General features: G+C 36.7%; 1 protein-coding gene across 2 annotated transcripts in view; it reads right to left on the bottom strand.

Moving 5' to 3' along the window:
• The window catches only part of LOC121327840 (male-specific lethal 3 homolog), a 33,545-nt gene extending 14,287 nt beyond the window's left edge, over positions 1 to 19,258 (bottom strand). Inside the window, exons 1-9 of one of the 2 annotated variants that reach the window (XM_041272089.1) lie at positions 19,052 to 19,258; positions 17,395 to 17,477; positions 16,788 to 16,883; positions 13,321 to 13,421; positions 7,908 to 8,005; positions 5,526 to 5,621; positions 5,304 to 5,426; positions 3,832 to 3,992; positions 2,589 to 2,747 (exon numbers count right to left, since the gene is read on the bottom strand). In XM_041272089.1, the coding sequence (XP_041128023.1) occupies positions 2,589 to 2,747; positions 3,832 to 3,992; positions 5,304 to 5,426; positions 5,526 to 5,621; positions 7,908 to 8,005; positions 13,321 to 13,421; positions 16,788 to 16,883; positions 17,395 to 17,477; positions 19,052 to 19,150 (1,016 nt within the window). In that variant the 5' untranslated portion in view covers positions 19,151 to 19,258. The remainder of the gene's footprint in view (positions 1 to 2,588; positions 2,748 to 3,831; positions 3,993 to 5,303; positions 5,427 to 5,525; positions 5,622 to 7,907; positions 8,006 to 13,320; positions 13,422 to 16,787; positions 16,884 to 17,394; positions 17,478 to 19,051) is intronic. The other variant, XM_041272090.1, reaches the window with a different exon arrangement.
• Positions 19,259 to 19,630: the final 372 nt, after the last annotated feature.

Genomic DNA, 19,630 nt, shown 5'->3' with positions numbered 1-19,630 from the left:
TAGACTATTATGTTAAGTATATGGCTCCAGTATAACTTGGCAAACAGTGTCTTAGAACAGCAGCCGTTCTAAGCGCCAGCCAGTCTAAGGGCCAGACGCTCAAGGGCAGTCTGAGCGAGGACAGGTAGAGAACCTTTTTCAAAATCTCTCCCAATGGCTCCTAGAGGCCTCAAAGCAGGCTCTCTCATTCTCCACTCCCAGAATGAACACTGGTAAGTACCTGTTCCACATACCCTTACTAACTCTTTCCCCCCTAGACTGTGCTACAAACTTGAAAATCTCCTTTTTCAATTGTCAATCTCTGACAAACAAATCTTTACTTCTCAGCGAACCTATAACCGATACTAATCTTGATCTTCTCCATCTAGCTGAAACCTGGCACGGCGTAAACGACATGCACTCGCTGCATCTTGCATCCCCAAAGGGTTATTTCCTCTGACAAACCTTGCCTCACTGGCCGTGGCAGGGGCACTGCTGTTATTGCAAATTCTGTGCTCCCTTCCTGAGTTCTTTCTTTGCCTATCTTTTCTTCATTTGAGCATTTTGCCATCAAGCACTCCTCTCCCACTTCCCTCACCCTTGTTGTCATCTACCTTCGACCTAAGAGCAACTACGCTTTTATTGCAAAGTTTTCAGAATTCCTCTCCCTCGTCTGCACTTCTACTGACAAAATCCTACTCCTAGGTGGTTTCAAAACTCATGTTTACATTTACTCATGATCTCCTGCTCAGTGCCGATGCTCCCTCTGTGCTTGTCCTCCTTGACCTAGCAGCTGCTTTTGACACCATAGATCGTGGCATTCTTCTTGACCGTCTTCAGAAGTATGCTGGGATCTCTGGAAACTGCTTCTCCTGGATTTCTTCTTACCTATCCTAGCAGTCTGTTTTCTATACTGGATGCAGTGGTGTCGCAAACCCAGTCGCATGTGGTGTCCCCCAAGGATCTGTTCTTGGGCCCCTTCTCTTCAATATTTACATGCTTCACGTCACCTCATCCGCCAACACAGCCTCATGTTTCAAACTCAACCCTGGAAGCTCCTCTGCCATGATCCGGCTCTCAACTTGTATTCAAGACATCAAGGCCTGGATGTCTGCCAATTTTCTTCAATTGAACACCAGCAAATCTGAACTCCTTCTAGTAGGATCTAAAACTCAACTTAAGAATCTCAGGACAGCTGCCCTGAACCTCGGAAACTGTCTGCTGCTGCCTTCCCCCACAGTACGAAGCCTTGGTGTACTTCTTGGTGCAACCTCTCCTTTGATGCTCAAATCTCCTCCCGTGGTCAAATCTTTCTTCTACCATCTTTGAAACATCTCCTATGTTCGTCCCTACCTTTCCCTCCCAGATGCGGAGATACTCTGTCATGCATTTATCTCTTCTAGACTCGACTACTGAAACTCTCTATATGGTGGTCTCCCGGCACACACCATAAACCGACTGCAGCTAGTTCAGAATGTCGCTGCCAGGATCCTTACCAGATGTAAAGAACGCGATCACATCACCCATCTTCAGGATCCTGCTCACCTACAATGCCCTTCATCACAGTACCTCCTCAACCTGCTGACCTGCCATGTCCCTGCCCGCAAGCTGAGGTCCTCCGACTCTGGTCTGCTTGTTATCCCCAAGCAAAAGTGCACCACACTTGGAGAACGTTCGTTTAGCTTCACGACTCAGTCTCTCTCCCAGCTTTGGTGTGTGACCCTCCCACTGTGGCTCGCTTTAAATCAAGTCTCAAGACCCACCTGTTCTTTCTTGGTTTCCATGTTCTTTAAGCCTGGTATCTGCTATTAGCTGCGGTGTTGCTGCTACTATTTCATGTATTATACTACTATCAAGTATTGTGTACTTTCCACTGTATTTAATGTATTATACATTGCTTTTTTTTTTTTTTTTTTACTGTCTAGCATGTATTACGTATTTCCCTGTATTTAAAATATTATGAACTTTCTTGTTAATGCATCTTGTAAAGTGCTTTGTGATGGTAGTCCACTATGAAATATAAATACTATATAAAATAGATTGACACTGTATGCATAAAAATGTGTCAAGTCCTGCGTTTACAGAAGTCTACAGGAACTTTAGCCTTTCTCTTTCTATTCTTGATCGCAGGTGAGGGTCAACTGGTTTGAAAACAAGAAAGAGATCCATCTCTTTTGTACAAATACACATATTGATATGGGGGGACTAGTAAACAACACACTAATTGCAATAAAATAAATAATTACGATTTTGGATTATGTAAGTCTGGTAGTGTTTTCATATCATTGTGCGACTCCGTTTATAATAGAATGCGACCAACTGAATTGTTTTTTTTTTTAAATCCATTGAGGTGTTGAATCTGGATCAGAGCTGACCTTTAAAGTTTTTCTGTGAACATTTTAAGGACATCTGTGCTTTGAATATGTGCTCTTCACCAACATTTTAACACATTGCAAATGTCAAAATGATTATTTTTTTAACACGGTACAATTTAAAAAAGGTCAGATTTCAGTCATTCTGTTCCTTCAATGGACATAACCACATTTGTATTACAGCAAACTACCAAAAGAGTGACAGTTACATTCCCCATAGTGTCCATTTAAGTTTACCTGCTGGAACTGGCAGAGTTGTCTTTGATTGGTAGAAAGAACTTGGAAGAGGTCACCTTCTTGAACTGGCCATGTTCATAAGGGTACAGCAAGATCATCGGAAGTGTAAAGTCAAAGGTAATCCGCAAACCATCCACCATTTCTTTACAAAGTTCAACACTGTAGAAGGGAAGCACCCATTTAGTAAAGCAATTTAAAATCTAAAATTAAGCTGTCACAAAATTAGCAAGTACAGCAACCCCTCCACACCTGGGAAAAAAAAAATCACTAATTTACAGTAACTTTATACTTTGCGTAAACAAACATGTTGCAGTTTTTTAACTAATTGATTAACTTAAATTTGTGTTTCATTTTCAACTGTTCAAAAGTGTAAAAACCCAAGTCTCAGAATAGTTTATAAATCTGAGAAATACTTAAACACTATTCAAACTACTCATATTAAAAAAAAAAAAAATTAAATTTAAAAAATCTAAATTTGTTTGACACTTTCTTGTATTCCTATATTCTGTGTCGTACAAAGTGTGCTAAAAAAAGGTTTTCTGCACAGGGATAGCTAATTATATTTCGGTGGTTGGTTAGCAAACATAGGATTATGCCAGTTTAATAACACAGACAAATTGCTTGTCAATTTCCAAATCAGGTGTATAAACATGGCTGTCAGGAGAATTAAAAGTAGGTTAACAAAGCACCATGGCTGTGCGAGTGACTAATAAGCACAGTTGAGTTTATTTTTAATAAATATTCTATGAGAAAAAGAGAGCTAAAGTTCAGTTTGAGAAGTGTAATGTCATTATCAAAGCCCAACATCTGTTTAAAATTCAGCTTCCTTTGTTACCGTCTCTTTGTTCATACATAATTAACTGACTTTAAAAAACATACAATTCTCTTTACACCATTCCCCACCGATTCCCCATGATGCACCAATGAATTGTTTTTCTAATACAAGATTTTCCAGCTTTGCATATAGATGCATTTGTACAGACAGCATTGCGCTTTTTTTTTTAGTGCTCAAATGTCATTTCTTGGGGTCCCCGGTGGCTCATCCAGTAATAGCACCACTCGGGAGTTGTGACTATATGAAAAGTAGTGCCATCTTCTGGATTTTGCGCTAATGCTAAATGGCAGGCTTCTTGTACTTCCTTATAATTCAACTACACTTTTCAGCACTGTTGCAATCCCTCATGCACAAAATGTAACACTCCAGGGGTGAGGAATGTTTGGTCACTATAGAACTGGAACTTACTTCTTTTCTGGTGGGACATAATGAGGATTTAGATTCATCTGCAGGGTGGTCAGATGATGCCGGCATCTTTCATTTGCTGAAAAAGCTGCATTAATTGCAAAATGTTTCACGTAGGACTCCAAGATGTTGACAATGTTCATCTGGCAAGGAAGTTTCACAAGCTGTTAAAGGTAGAAAGACAAAGCCCAGTATAAATACATAAATATGAATTTCATACATTAAAATTATTTTGTTGAAAGATTCAAGAAGTTGTTTTTTTTCCCTTTTGCTGACTATTCTGCATTCACTGAGCTGCACTTCCTTTTTGTATTTTTAAAAGACCACAAGAGATTGATACAGGACTCTCCAGGATTAAGGATGAGTAAGCCTTGAAATAAAAAAAAAAATAAAAAAAAACAGTAGGAAACAACAATACCATTAGCCTTGCCTTTTTAAAGGTAGACACTGATTACAGTCAAACATGGTTGGTGAAAGAGCTCATCTGTTTCACTGTTAAGGACCTGATGAAATGGACTATTACCAGTTTTGGGTTGACAATCATGTTACTGATTATACAGCACATCATAAATGGCATGTTCTCACAACTTACATCAGTGTTAAATAAAATATTAAAATGTGTATTGTTATCAAATATTAGATTGGTTTGGAGCTACTTTCATTTCTGACCAAGTGTGTAGGTTCCACTTGTAAGGCTTATGAAACCACCCTTCTATCCAAGCAAGGAAAGGCTAGTGTATTACAACGAGCATGTTCATTTTGTACAGTATTGCCTGATATATAACTGGGCAACATTTCTTTTGAAAGAAATGGTGGAACTGCTGGAAACAAATCTCACATCTTGGAGACACCACCCAGTGGTAGCCTCGTCTCGGTTTCCATTTCAGGTTTCAGTAGTAAACTAGTTCATTATTTCTGCAATTTCAAACTAGATGTTGATTTTTTACGCTGAAATTTGTCCTGCTATTGTTCTCAATAATATTGTTATAGTTACAGTAATACTACTATTCCTAATTACATTGGAGCAGGAATTGCAAAAAACCTGAGGATGTACATAAAAGAGGAAGCAAGGCTAGACAAATTGTTTGGAAATTGCCCATATTTTACAAGACCTCACTCCTGGTGATGGCCTAATAGCACAGAGCTTCTGAAACCTCGACTGTATAATGAAATATACAAGAACCAAAGTGCACTGAAAATGGAAGTTATGTTTAATGGAACTGAAATTAAATTACTAACAATCACTGGCTGTCAAACAAAAAAAAGATGAGCTTACCAAACATCTTAAATTGGCAGGAATAGACAATGTCCCATCTTTTTTTTTTTTTTTTTTTGTTCCCCCCCCTCCCTCCCAGAAGTCTATATAAACTAATCCCTTGGCAACACTTAACTGTTTTTCTGAAGCAGAGGTTCTTTTTATAACACAGGAGTTCCATTTCCCTTTCAAACACTATACTACGCATTCGGTCCATTACCTTTTTTCTCTTGTTAATGTAGTAACAATCATCTTCCAGCTTCTTCTTCAAGACCTCAGGGATTTCTATGTTTATTGTTTTATCCTCCATGTCCTTTTTCGGGTGAACGTCTTGTTCTTCTTTCTACAGGATTAGGGGAAGGAAATGTTGTGAGTTACTGCAAATGGACTTTGGCCTTTTTTGGGAGAAAGTAAGATCTATTAAACACTAAAGTACACTTACAATAGACCCCTGCCATGGATTTCTGAGGGACTGATCCAGATGGATCAGCTGGGCAATGGATGGACTAACCTGTCCAAGTATGAACTGATCCTCGTTCTTAATAGGAAAAAGAGTTGTACCATACTCAGTTAGATAAAAGCAACACAAAAATATAAGTTTTAGTTTCTGAAGATACTAAATCATATCTTTTGTCTATTCAAAGGGAAACTGGGTATTTATCACCAAATGCAGCAAAGAAACCCACTGTATACAAACTCAGTTTATCTAACCAGGAGCATCAGTTATCAGGGATCCTAAGAATTAGTTTGCTGAGGAAAAACACTGATTTTCTATTCTGGTCGAGAATTTTTTGTTTTACACTTGGAGCGGGGCAAAAAACATGCAAGGCTTTTTTTGGTTGTTTGATAACCAAACCAATATACTTAGCATATATAAATCAATCAACACAGGCAATTCAGCTTTTACTTCAATATCCAGTGCACTTACTTATGTTACTACTGAACAAGCTGTTTAAAAGATGCTGAAAATGATAAAAATCACCTCTAAAGATCAGGTCAATGAGTTTGGCATAGCCATCCAGGTGTCAAAGACTGACTCAAGATACACTAATATGAATACAATTTTTTGGTTTTCATTATTACTATACAGATGTATTTGTAATGTTTAAAATTAAAACGTTACGTTTGTTCCCGACTGATGGCACGACTCAATTTTAATTGAGTGGTTATCATATTATGAAGAAAACAACTGGGAATTCCACAACCATTCCCCCAGCTAAATTCCAGATATACAAAACTGATAACACCATGCATGCATGTGTAAATGATGCAGATTATACCATGACAAGGCACAGCATTTAAAAGATTAAACTCTATAAAAGTAATAAAGTCACAAATAAAATGAAATATAAAATGGCTATTTCCTGAAGGTGTCTCTGAAACGTAATCATGTTGCTGGCTGGTCATCAAGTCATTCTAGCCAAATAAAATTTCACATTTATCCACAACACAGCCTTTGAAAGATAAAACAAATGAAACACTAATTGCTCTGAAATACATGGCTGTAATTGATCACATCCCTCAATATAAAACTGAAAAAGAAAGAATACATTATAGATGTTTATGTGTGTATTAGGACAGATAACCACATTTGCCATAAACAGATTATTAAATAGATGAATGGTATGAACCTTACGCTCCATTTATCTGCATACAGTATTTTAAAATATTTATTTTGTTGCTCTGGTTTTCTCCATCAGCATATTTGAAGTAGGACTAGCAAATTGTTTAAATCCAATTTTAGAAAACTGTAAAAGCAGTGAAAGATTTTTAGTAATAACTTGCCAAAAATGCAATTCACTAAATAATATTTTAAATTAAAGCTAAAGTGTACACCAGTAGCTATGGCCAATAGTTTTGCATCGATTACAATTTTTGGGACTGAGACTATATGAACATAATTTAAATATTTTATTTAACATCATGTAAATCAAAGAAACTACAAAACTATAAAATCGTAAAAGACTACAAAATGTCAATTATTTTCATTTGTCAGTTTTTCGTAAGTATATGAAAAACTACAAAGCAGTAGGTAATTCAAAATGTTAACGTAACTGTTTCAGTAGGTTTCATTCGGCTATGAAACAAAATTAGTTAATTCTATATGGTGATGCAAAACTATTGGCCATAACCGTATTCCTAATTTTGAATATAAGGTAACAGTAGACTAACGTTTTGACAAAGTGTTATTAAATTCCATGTGTGTAGAACAAACTCAACCACGGGCCCCAGTGAAATCTGGCATTTGCTTCACGGACTAGAAAACCATAATAATGTCTTCACTGTTTTGAGATGGTGGTGGAGGAACACCAATCACATCTAGGTGGTAAAATAAAAGCGTGCAATAAAGCCAGCATTATTTAGACTGTCCAATTAATGTCCGGTCAGAAGAATCCGCTGCAGTGTGGCGAGGTGACTTGACCCCTGCCATCTATGCCTCACAAACACAATGGCAACTTTGCACAGCCAGGACCTGAAAATCCACTCCCTGGACTGCATGACTCACTCTGTACACCATACTGTTGTGCCTTTACTAGGCCACTCAACGTAACATATGTGTTTGCAAGTGTCAGGTCAAATGGTCACTGTGTATGGAGCACACTTGTACCCTTGATATCAAATCAAACTTTAAATTCAATCAATCCAAGCTTTTAACTTTCTACTTTTACCTGAAGAAGAGTTCAATCATTGTTTAATTAGTCCACTAAAAGGAATCACCTCTCCTTCTCTTTGTCCAACAAGTGGATAAGTGGATGTTTGTTATGCAAGACTTCTCTGTAACTTTTTGAAATTCTTAATTCCACAACTGTTTAACACTCATTACCATTTCTGCAGTTTCTTCAAGATCACTCTCCTCACTTTTTAATGATTCGACGTCATCAGAATCTTCCTCATCACTGTCTTCAGAAGACGAAATTAAAGCTACAATGGAAAAAGTATAAAAAAGTTATTTTAAAACTTTAGACCAAACTTTTGGATCATTTTCTCTTTTTTTTTTTTAATTTCTTCTATTCTTGGTATGCTTTTTCTGGCTCTTAAAACACCCAATCTTTCCCACTACCGATCATGAAACATTTTTAAGCAGCACAGCTATTTCATTAAATCAGAAAGCAAAGCAGCAGCTATGAACATCACAAACCAATTCTCATGATAGAAACTGCAATGCCTAGAAAACAATACCGTATTCAAAACAAAAGCAAATTCCTGCCCTTAATGGACGGGTGGGGGAGATGCATACGTTAGTTCGCACCATTTGAAAAATGTAAAGCGAACATTAATTTTAATAATTAATAAGATCCTTTATGTTTGATGCCAAATTGGGGTGTCACAAACGCTCAAGTCGCTTCTGGTCAAATGTCCTTGCAGACCTGTGACTATTTACAGTATAATAATTGTAGATTCAAGATATTGCTTTTTTTTATGTAACATTTTCATTAATTTCAACATTCCACATGACATCTATAAAAAGACAGCATATGCAATGCCAATACAATTTTTAGCAACACAAAAATGTAAGCACTTCATGAACCAGATCAATAAAAAAAGAAATGGGAGGGTGTATTTGTTGACTGGGCTCAAGGGCATACCAAAGAACAGGACTGGTTTCTGCTCTGCTGTGTTAAGTGTAATTATTTTTCTACACAGCAGTCTGCAGTCCTGTGTGGAGTTATTAATTTTTTTAAATGTACAAACACATTTAAAATATTTAAATAAACCAGCCAGTCTGTCCCTGCCAAGCTGCAGGTACTAAACAGGGCTCATTTCAGTTTCAATATAATCCTTAAGATTACAGGAGTAGCTTCTTACCTCTAAGGATTACACAGTTCAATTACTATTTTCATTAGCAACAGCTGAGTTTCATTGAAGATCTAATTCAACATGGGGACATTCCTTTGCATGCTGTGTTGACCCAGAGATCAGGAACAAACCCATTTGGTTGGTCTAGCATAGGCTCATATGGTTTTTCCGGCCATTGGCCAACCCTGAATAAGAGTTTTTCCACATTTATGGTCATATAAAAGTGCTGGGACTAGTAAGAATAGGTTGAGAAGGTCTTGCTTTACTCCATTAAACTACAAAACAATGAATGCCATATAGTAGTTTAAGTTAAACATTACTGTTGTGTGTATTTCAGGAAAAACAACAAACTATATAAAGTAGACATAAACCAAGTGCCCGAAGACACATTTTGATAAAGTATAACACTACTGTGGCTTGCTGTGCCTTTTTTGCAGTAGCTGTTAGAGTGAACTGAACAAGCAATCAAATTTAACTTGAATAAACATTTCAACATCCCTTCAAAAAATAAATACATAACGAAAGAAAAAAACACCATTTTGGACTCTTATTTCATGCCATATAGTATAAAATAGGATCACTTCAGCAAAAATAAATAAATAAAGAATATCCCTGTACATAACATTTCCCTTAGAAACTGGGCCAGTGTCGGAAAGCAAGCAAAAAAGGTCTTTATGACAGTCTGATTTTGTTTTTGTTTTGTTTACTTTTTTTATAATTAAATACAATAAAATATGCTAAACATGCTGTTAACTGGTTACAATATACTGCTTTTCCATTATGGCTTCCTGGATCGCTTAGCAGGTAAATCAATTAAAGACCTAAAAGACAGGCAAGATTGATTTCTGGTTGGATAATTTATAAGAAGTCTGATCAGTTAACAGATTTAGCAGGAGCCTGATTGCACACATTGCTGTCCTACACTCCTGCTAGCCACACACCACAACCAAAAGGTTTTCCTCTCTGGCTCAACAAATTTTCACCCAGTTCGCAACGGTGGCAAAGGCTTTGAAAAGTATACTAGCGTAAGACTATGCCAGCATTATTATTTTGAACATGTGCTGCTACACCAGTGGTCCTCAAAGTCGTGCCCGCGAAGCCAGGCCATCATGCCCGCGAAAGCTGTTCTTAAATTATGGGTCCTGAACACATTTCTGACGGGTCATAGCATGGGGAAAATAAATAAAGCTTTAAACACGTTTTCCAACAAATGCGTCACAGCAGTCTGTTGACAGTGCTGCTTGCTTATGATGTGCTTGTACGTACACTGTGATACGATCAACCAATTGAATAGCTGCATTAGGTCTGCGGTAGCCCAATCACAAGTTAGCTGAGAGGGACATAAACTGTGTTTCAGTTGCAGGTACTGACAGTAAGTTTAACCAATAGGATAGTCAAATATCTGCCAAGTTTTACGCAGCTGTCCAATCAAAAGCAAGAAGAGGCCGTTCACGGTATTCTGCATGAAAACTGAAGGCCAGTGAGTAGCCAATGGGAAAGTAAAAGATCTGACAGCTGTCCAATCATTCGTGAGCAAAGGCTGGGTGTTAATATGGCAGGTAAGCACTGAATTGCACCGACTTATTGAGAAAAATAATACATTTCAATATTTAGAATTTAATTCTCTGTATATTGTTTAATTTCACCAGACAAGGGAAACACCGTATTCGATTTAGTTACGAATCCACTTTCATTGAATAATTGTACTGCAGATGAGTGATCTTTAAAACAGAGTAGTGTTGACAAATTTGCCAAATTGAAACAAAGCGAGACGCTACCTATCCTCTTATTTTAGTTTATTCATGGTTATCTGTGTAAACATGCTATTCAAAAATATTTGCATTGTGTATTTTATATAAATTGTTTAAAGTGCACCACGCACAATTACTATTGCCTGAGAGACTTGGCCTCCCACTAAAACGATATAAGTATTTTAAAATGACAGGTGAAAGGCATGACGATTTGGTAAGTATGCCTGTATGCCTTTCCAAAAAAGACACATCACAAGATTGGACATGATGTAATTCCGACTTGTCGCACAAGGTTGGAGACCCTCGACGCTGACCAGAAATGACGCCGGAGTCTAAAGTATGTACTGTAAGTTCTGTACTGTAAAGTAACATTTCTACTGGTCAGTAGTCAAAAGCAATGGTCTTAAATTATCAGTTTTGTTGTACCATTTAAAAGCTTGTGTATGTTGACATAGCTAAAACTACATTAATTGGTGACCTTTCTGTGAATTCTTAGTTTTTTACCATACCTCGCCCATGAAATGTACTAAAAATTACTGTGCCAAAATCATAGCCTTGCAACTACAGTTGAGTATTACAATATGGCTACAATTTTGAGCATAAACAATACCGCTTTAGAATTTTAAAACAATATCAAATCTTTCTGCTCCAGAGGAAAAATAAGTCTGTTAAGTGGTTGCTATAATGATAAGAGTGTTACTAAAGACTTATTTATTTTTAAATGGTTACCTCATTCTACATGTCTTTGTTTTTACTGGTTTGTTCATTTGTATTAATAACTTAACATTTTAAATATTAACCTTTCAAAGTCTGTTTTCACATTTAGCTTCTTTAGTTATGCCAACGAGGCAAAGGATCACATGTAGGTCATTCTGTTCATTGTACTGTGTACAATAAAAGTTTCAGTTTTCTTTAACATTCTTTGGTGTGGCTTAAGTTTGTTTGTTTTGTTACGTTAGCCACAGCGGCTAACTAAATGAAAATCTTGGAGGGACCGTAGCTGGCCCATGATTATTATATTATATTTTAAAAAATTAAATAAAAAAAAATTAAAAAAGAAACAGACTAGCTTTATGACAAATTACAAACACATCATGTATGTACCTGCTATCCCTTTTGAGTTCTGGGGTGCTGAAGTGATGCCATTTCTGGCCTGATGTCCACTCTCGTGGCTTGTAACCTGAGCAGTATGTTTTTCACGATAAACAATGGCTTAGTTCAGTCTAAAAATAGGTCTTTCACAATTAAACATAAGATTTATCAACAAAGAAAAAAATGTGTTGTCACACATTATCATTTCTCAGTTACTATACAACACGTTTCTAAATCTTTAAATGCCTACCTGAGCAACAGTAAAAGTCAAAATTACAGAATCTTTCATTTATGTCCACCTTTTAAAGACTCTATTTTCCTCATCTGTCAGTAGCAGTTTTAGGCACACGCAGCCCACGCAATTGCACAGGTGCCCCGGTTGTCGTGGCTCAGTTACTATTAAACTTATATTCACCTCAAGTCTGCACCAGAATGAATGGCTTACTATCTATACACTACAAGCCACAAACAGAAAAAACACAACATGTAGGGGTTTAAAGCCATGCGCAAGTTCCAGTATGTGCCGCGTAACAATGTCACCAATGATTTAACCTAAAAACAGCAAGTCATTTAAAAAAGTACTAATTTCGACACGCGGAAAACAAAATTTGCTTGCGCGTGCCATCAGTGCTGCAAACTTAAGGGTAATACATATATTGGATTTTTTCATCCACCACAGGCACCTCCGATTATAAACCCATAACTTCAAACATAATGAGAGTTGACGCAATCTTTTGGGATTCTTCATGAAATAATTCTAGGTATCTCCATATGTGATAAATAATGAGGGGGGTGAGGTGGGGAAGATGCAAAAATGCAGTTCATTTGGTGTCGAATAACCTAGCAGCACACTCATTTTGTCCAGGGAGTTGCCATAAAATATGTCAACATCTGAAATGGTTTAAGATATATTTGTTCCAAAATATAAAAGCCCCCCTCATGAGGATGCTAAAAAGTGAACAGTGAACTCCAAGGTAGTTTGTCTACTTTCAAGGTTAAACACTAATGTAATCTGGCATGCCATTTTATTAGAACATACAGTATTAATCCCCCTATCCCTAGGGTATCACAAGCAGAATACAAATGTAGTCTCATGGAACAACATGACCTATTCTCAACACAGTACAGTCGGTCTGACATGCTTCAAAGCTCTTGAAGGGAGGTTTTTAAATCAACGATAACCAAAATGTGAGCACTGTGACTTTTTCCCACTGCAATCTATCAAGGTTTGCATTCCCTTCCAATTATGAATTGTTATGAGTTTATCATTCTTGTACTTCTTGTGTTATTCATGATTTGAACTGTTCATTTATGAAGAAAAAAAAAAGTAACCTTCTGCAATGACAAAGACACTGTAAAATGTTTCTTAATGCTGGCTATACAAAGAAATCCAACAGTCCAGTTTTTTGGTTTCAACCAGGAACTAAACATTTGTTTTAAATCTGCATTGTTTTCTAGTGCACACAATACATCGCTTACAGAGAGCTAGTGGTTGCTCTAGTTATAGTCACAGACAGATTCCAATAGAAATGTAGGGTAACAGAAGTGCAGTAGAGGACACTGCCAGGCTAGCAAAAAAAAAAAAAAAAAACTTACAATTGTCATCATTTTCCTCTTTTTCCTCTTCAGGAAGAGTTTTTAACACAGAGTCAACACCAGGCAGATGACAACGTCGCTTCCTTCTTCCCTTTCTCCTCCTGTAAGAAACAAACTATTACAACGCCATTCACTTTTAGCACCAAGGATAACCAAACCCAGACCAGTGAAAAGCCCAGTGTCCCATTTTTATGTTCTTAAGTTGAATTTTTACTTACAGTACAGTTATTTAAAACAATATTCAATAAATTTCAACAAACAGTACAAAAAAAAAAACAACTTGTAATGGCCGTAAATATGATCTTTAAATCATCTTAACATATGTGAACTTTCAATACATTGTGTTTACAAGTTTCATCAACTAAAACAATCGGCGACATATCGGTGGTAGCAGTTTTAATGTTTGCAAATGGATTCATAATTGTTCACTTTACTGTATTATTGCTGGTTGTATTAACTTGAAACTTGGAAAATGTAACGACATGGAACAAGCAAGCATAGGCCAAATAAGGTAGGTAAAACTTTCTTTATTTCCTGAATAAGCAGTGTGAGCATGGTAAAAGTGGCAAGTGCTACTTTACAGTACATTGTTAATAACCCTGTTTTACTTTCATTAGTGTCATCTTGCTTCATTCTCCCACCATCTCCCCTTTCTCCACCTCACAGCTGGTTCAGTCTCATTTTGAGGGTGCATTTTCATTAATAAACTTTCCACCTGCCTTGTTTTATGCTATAGGCAGGTAGCTAAGGAGTTAAACCACTGGGACTAAAACATAGTAGCAACATTACTTAATGACTGTCAGCACATTCTTTTCTACACTGTGAAAAAATATTGCCATAAAAATAGTATGCTGCAAATAAAGTTTTGTAGTAGAGGGAAAAAAGAAAGAGATGAGTGTGCAATAACATGCAATAATTGCAAACTTTATGGAATTCAGAAAATAACAAAATAGATAGACAAAATAGACAAGTGAAACAAGTCAGAGTTTTAGCTTTAAAACTCCTACATAAATTGTGTTTTTTGTGCATTATTAATATTATCATGGTACATGTGTTTAACTTGGACCTTGGTATTTAATAAATGGTTCCCGTTTCCGAAGGTGATGTTTCCCGTGTTTGGATTGTGATGTTTTACTGTGTTCTATATTGAATATGTATCTTTGTAAATAGACCCAACATTGCATCTCAACCTTCCGGCAGCTTCGTGGTTGTCCGGTTACTATTACTGATGTTTAAATCTAATATCTCTGAACTTCATTTAGGTCCTGTTCACCTGACTTACAGTGACTCTCAAACGTATTCACCCCCCTTGGACTTTTCCATATTTTAATGTGTTACAACATGGAATCAAAACGGATTTAAATTAGGAGTTTTTGCCACTGATCAACACAAAAAAAGTCCATAATGTCAAATTGAAAAATAAAATTGACAAATTGTTCTAAATTAATTACAAATATAAAACAGAAAATGATTGCATAAGTATTCACCCCCTTTGCTATGACACACCTAAATAAGTTCTGGTGCAACCAATTGTCTTTAAAAGTCACATAATTAGTTGGAGTCCTCCTGTGTGCAATTAAGGTGTTTCACATGATTTCAGGTTAAATACACCGGTCTCTGGGCGGTCCCACAGTTTGAAGACGAAGGAACATTCAAAGCAAATCCGGAATAAGGTTCTTCAAAAGCACCAATCAGGGGTAGGATATAAGAACATTTCCAAGACACTGAATATTCCCTGGAGCACAATAGTCTGTTATTAAGAAATGGAGAGAATATGTCTAGAACAGGCCGTCCTCAAAAACTGAGTATCCAGGTAAGAAGGGCACTAGTCAGGGAGGCCACCAAGAGGCCTATGGCAAAGGAGTTCAGTCTTCTACAGCTGAGCTGGGAGACACTGTGCATACGGCAACAATAGCCCGGGTGCTTCACAAAACTGGCCTTTATGGGAGAGTGGCAAAAAGAAAGCCATTGTTGAAAAAAACTCACATTAAATCTCGGCTAGTTTGCCAGAAGGCATTTGGGAGATTCTGATACCAAGTGGAAGAAAATTCTATGGTCTGATGAAACCAAAATAGAGCTTTTTAGCCTAAATGCTAAGCGCCATGTTTGGCGCAAGCCTAACACCGCACATCATCCTGAGAATACCATCCCTACCATGAAGCATGGTGGTGGCAGCATCACGCTATGGGGATGCTTCTCTGCGTCAGGGCCTGGAAAGCTTGTGAAGACAGAGGGCAAAAATGGATGCACCAAAGTAAAGAGAAATCCTGGAGGAAAACACTGAAGTCTGCAAGAGACCTGGGACTTGGGAGAAGATTCATCTTCCAGCAGGACAATGACCCCAAACATACAGCCAAAGCCACACTGGAGTGGCTGAAAAACAATAAGGTTAATGTCCTGGAGTGGCCCAGTCAAAGCGCAGACCTCAATCCAATTGAGAATATGTGGAAAGAGTTGAAAATTGCTGTTCACCAAAAGGTCCCCATCCAACTTGATGGGGCTTGAGCAATTTTGCAAAAAAAGAATGTTCAAAAATTGCAGTGTCCAAATGTGCAAAGTTGGTAGAGACTTATCCAAATCGACTCATGGCTGTAATTGTTGCCAAAGTTGCCTCTACCAAATATTGACTCAAGAGGGTGAATACTTATGCAATCAATTATTTTCTGTTTTGTATTTGTAATTAATTTAGAACAATTTGTAGATTTTATTTTTCACTTTGACATTATGGACTTTTATGTTGATCAGTGGCAAAAACTCCTAAATAAATCAATTTTGATTCCATGTTGTAACAATAAAATGTGGAAAAGTCCAATGGGGTGAATACTTTTGAGAACCACTGTGTGTGTGTATATATTTTTTTTTTTGGCCAAGTAATAAATGGATTGAAATTATAGTTTCCACATCTCTGTGAAAAGTTCTATAACCATCAAAAGATAGTGGGTTTTTTTGCCAAAATACATGAGATTGTCTATTTTAGGAGTTTACAATGCAGGCTTTCAGACCCCAAAGTTTAGGTGGGATTGGTCCAGAAAAAACACCACATCAGGAAATCAGGACTTCCTTTCCAATGATTTAATTAAAAATAAAGTAACGATTTTCTGACTGATGCCTGGGAGTCTGGGAGAGTTCAACTATACTATTGTGCCAAAAAAATTAAATGAATTAATCTCACTCCTATGTATCAAACAGAATTTATTTGCATAATTTCAGATTAGCACGTTCTACTCTTCAGGGACCCAAAAACAACAAAGAAGTCTTATACAGTTCTATATAAGGCTCATTTAGAGCACAAGATGGGGCCAACACAGGTAAATGGCCCTACTTCATTGCACATTACAAACCAAAATACACCCTAAACGTCTAACCTGTTGTTTTGGGGTTTTTTTTACCTGCAGTTCAGAATCAACACTCAAATCACTAGAAATCTTACTTTACTTATTTTTTAAACAAACAAACATTCTCCTTACATGCGAGCCACAGCTTTTCTGGCCAGTTTACGTTGTAATGTGCGGTTTTCATCTGTGTCACGAAGGACATGATCCTCTGCTGCCCATCTATCCCAACTGAAAGGAACAAGAAACTTAAGATAAAATTGAAAACAGATACAACAGGGAGAAACTGAACTGTTCTAACTGAACCCTACTGCTGTTTAAACTTTGGAGGTAGGATGGCAGACAAGCGTATATACAAAGACACAAAAACCAGTGGGTGCAACATCTAACTCCTGAATTAAGCAAGGAGGCATTGTAAAATGCAGGGTAAAGAGAGCAGAATGCATACATGATTTATAGTATGTATGCTGATAAATAAACATTTTCAAGTAGAAACAACATCTCACCCATCAGTTATAGGCAATGAAATTACTCCCAGGGTCCCGAAATATATAGCGTTACACATCCCCATGTGTTGCTACAACTGTTTAAATACCTACAATTTTTCTTGTCATGATTAACAACCAGACAACTTTTACACTTACAACTTTAAAGTCTGGTTCAAAGCTCTTTTCAAAATGGCCGCTCTAATGCACTGGGTTTTTATTTATATATATATATATAAACAATGAATGCAGCTTACCTTCTGTTCCAACCATTAAAGTGAATTAGATACTCTGGGACTTTCCTACCCTTTTCATCTTTTCCACTGACAACATCTACAACCTGTTGAAAAATAAGATCACATGATAAAGTAAAACATAAGTCCTGTTTTACTATGCCTGCCAGGGTCAAAACCAAGTTACAAGTCAGGAATATGCTTTTGAACAAACTGTTTACCTTAAGGCAATATCATACCATTACAGACTTTAAGTCTACTGTACTAAGTGTCTAATGTCACAGTACCCTTGCTGCTGTGTGACCAAACAGTCATTTTAGGTCTTGGTTACTGTAGCAAACAAATTTTGTGTGAACAAAAGTACTGGGTTTAACAACAACACAGTGATGACTTTTAATGAAACACAGAACTAATGTTTCATGTTTTCTACCAAGCCATAACATAAACAAGTATGTCAGTAGCAAGCTGTTAATTACAAATTAGAGATAATGGTATGGCGGAAAAATAATGCTGACCATGATGTATATCAACAGTATGTAGATGACATTATAGAATAAGAAACGGCAATTAATATTTCAATGTTATTGGAATGGTATTTAATAGCTAAATGTCATTATGCAAGCCAATGAGGTTGTAGTATCATGGCACATATGAACAGATACATATATACCCACACCCAATAAATGATGCTAAATAATGTTAACAAGTTCCACCAGAAGATATAAGCAAACACGGCTGTACATTTTGCACACACACATAATCTAATCCTCTCAATAACTTTTGTTAAATAATGTTATTGTTAATGAGTTTCATCACAATTGGAAACGTGTTCTTATATGGGGAAAAAATGCGTGTGACGTACGTCTTACCACTATGGCTGGGTATTTTAAAACGACCTCCTGAGGTCAAGTCTTAATCTGAGATAAGTGCTTCACAAGAGTCATGGGAAAACGTACAGGTTTTGTTTTTTGACACAACATATTTTTTTGTCTGTTTTCTGTTTCTTTATTTTAGTTGGGTGTTGACACTGACTGAATCATCAAGACCGCAAAACAATTCTGTGAACATAACTAATTCAAGTCGGTTTCACTAAATGGGAGCTAACAAAAATAAACTGACCTGTATTTATTTCTCTGTGTGTGTCTATAATATATATATATATATATATATAATATATATATATATTATATATATATATATATATATAAAATATATATAAAATCGCACACACACGCACTATAATATTTACCGTGTTTTGTAATACAAAATAGAAATTGTATGTAACATTTCTCAGTCCATTTAAACTAAAAAAAAAAAAAAAAAAAAAAGCTCGTTCAGTTCCAGTGCCTATTTCTGTACCGCCCAGAGTACAGTGTGTATGATTGGCAGAGCTCCTTGGCACGGGGAAAAAAAATAAAACAAATAAAAACCAAAAGTAAAAGGAAATACGAACACCAATTCGATATTACGTAAATACTTGTACATTTCTAGCATTTTGTAAAAAATAAAAATAACGCAACTCAGTTTCACCTTTCCAAAAGCTAAAACGACGTATAATTCTAATATGTATTATTAAAATATGACTAAATTAAAAATGTAAAATGGCTGCAAGTTACCTGCTAATCGAAGACGCTATCTTATTAAATCAAATATATTCAACAACAAAGGTTTGACACCCCACCTTAGCATCGTAAAGCACTTTGGCCTTTGTCGGATCTGGTTCGAAGCAGAGGACTTTCTCTCCTTTGTGAAATTTAAATTTCATTCCCCGAGAGTTCATTTGCTCATCATGGCGAACAAGAGAGGAGGAATTGGGACCCCTCCCGCTCTTTAACCTGTTCTGCGCCGCTCTTTACTAAATCAAACCTCCTCCTAAAAGCTGGAGCTAATGTTAGGATACAATAATACACATAGAAACGCAGAAAAGACTGAGAACTGGACCTTCGCGAGATCCGTAGTGGGGCACGTATTGTTAAACTGGCATTGGCGAGAGACGCCTATTGAAACTGTGAAAGACAACAAGGAAAAGGGACGGCCATGGGCTTGTTTTTTGTGCCAAGTCATTTTGAATACTGTACTCCTCAAAGTATAGCACCATTTTAGACGTTTGTTTTACCAAAGTTTATTTTGCACCAAGTGGAATTTTACCCCAGTGTAGGTCTGCAGTATCACCTATTAATATTTTTGAACTATATATGTGTACTGCACGTTTTCGAATAACTTTGATTTGGTAGTTTCCTATCTGGGTTACCGTATTATC

Source organism: Polyodon spathula, chromosome 15, assembly GCF_017654505.1.
Source record: "Polyodon spathula isolate WHYD16114869_AA chromosome 15, ASM1765450v1, whole genome shotgun sequence".
Lineage (NCBI taxonomy): Eukaryota > Metazoa > Chordata > Actinopteri > Acipenseriformes > Polyodontidae > Polyodon > Polyodon spathula.
This window is presented reverse-complemented; position numbering and strand designations above follow the sequence as displayed.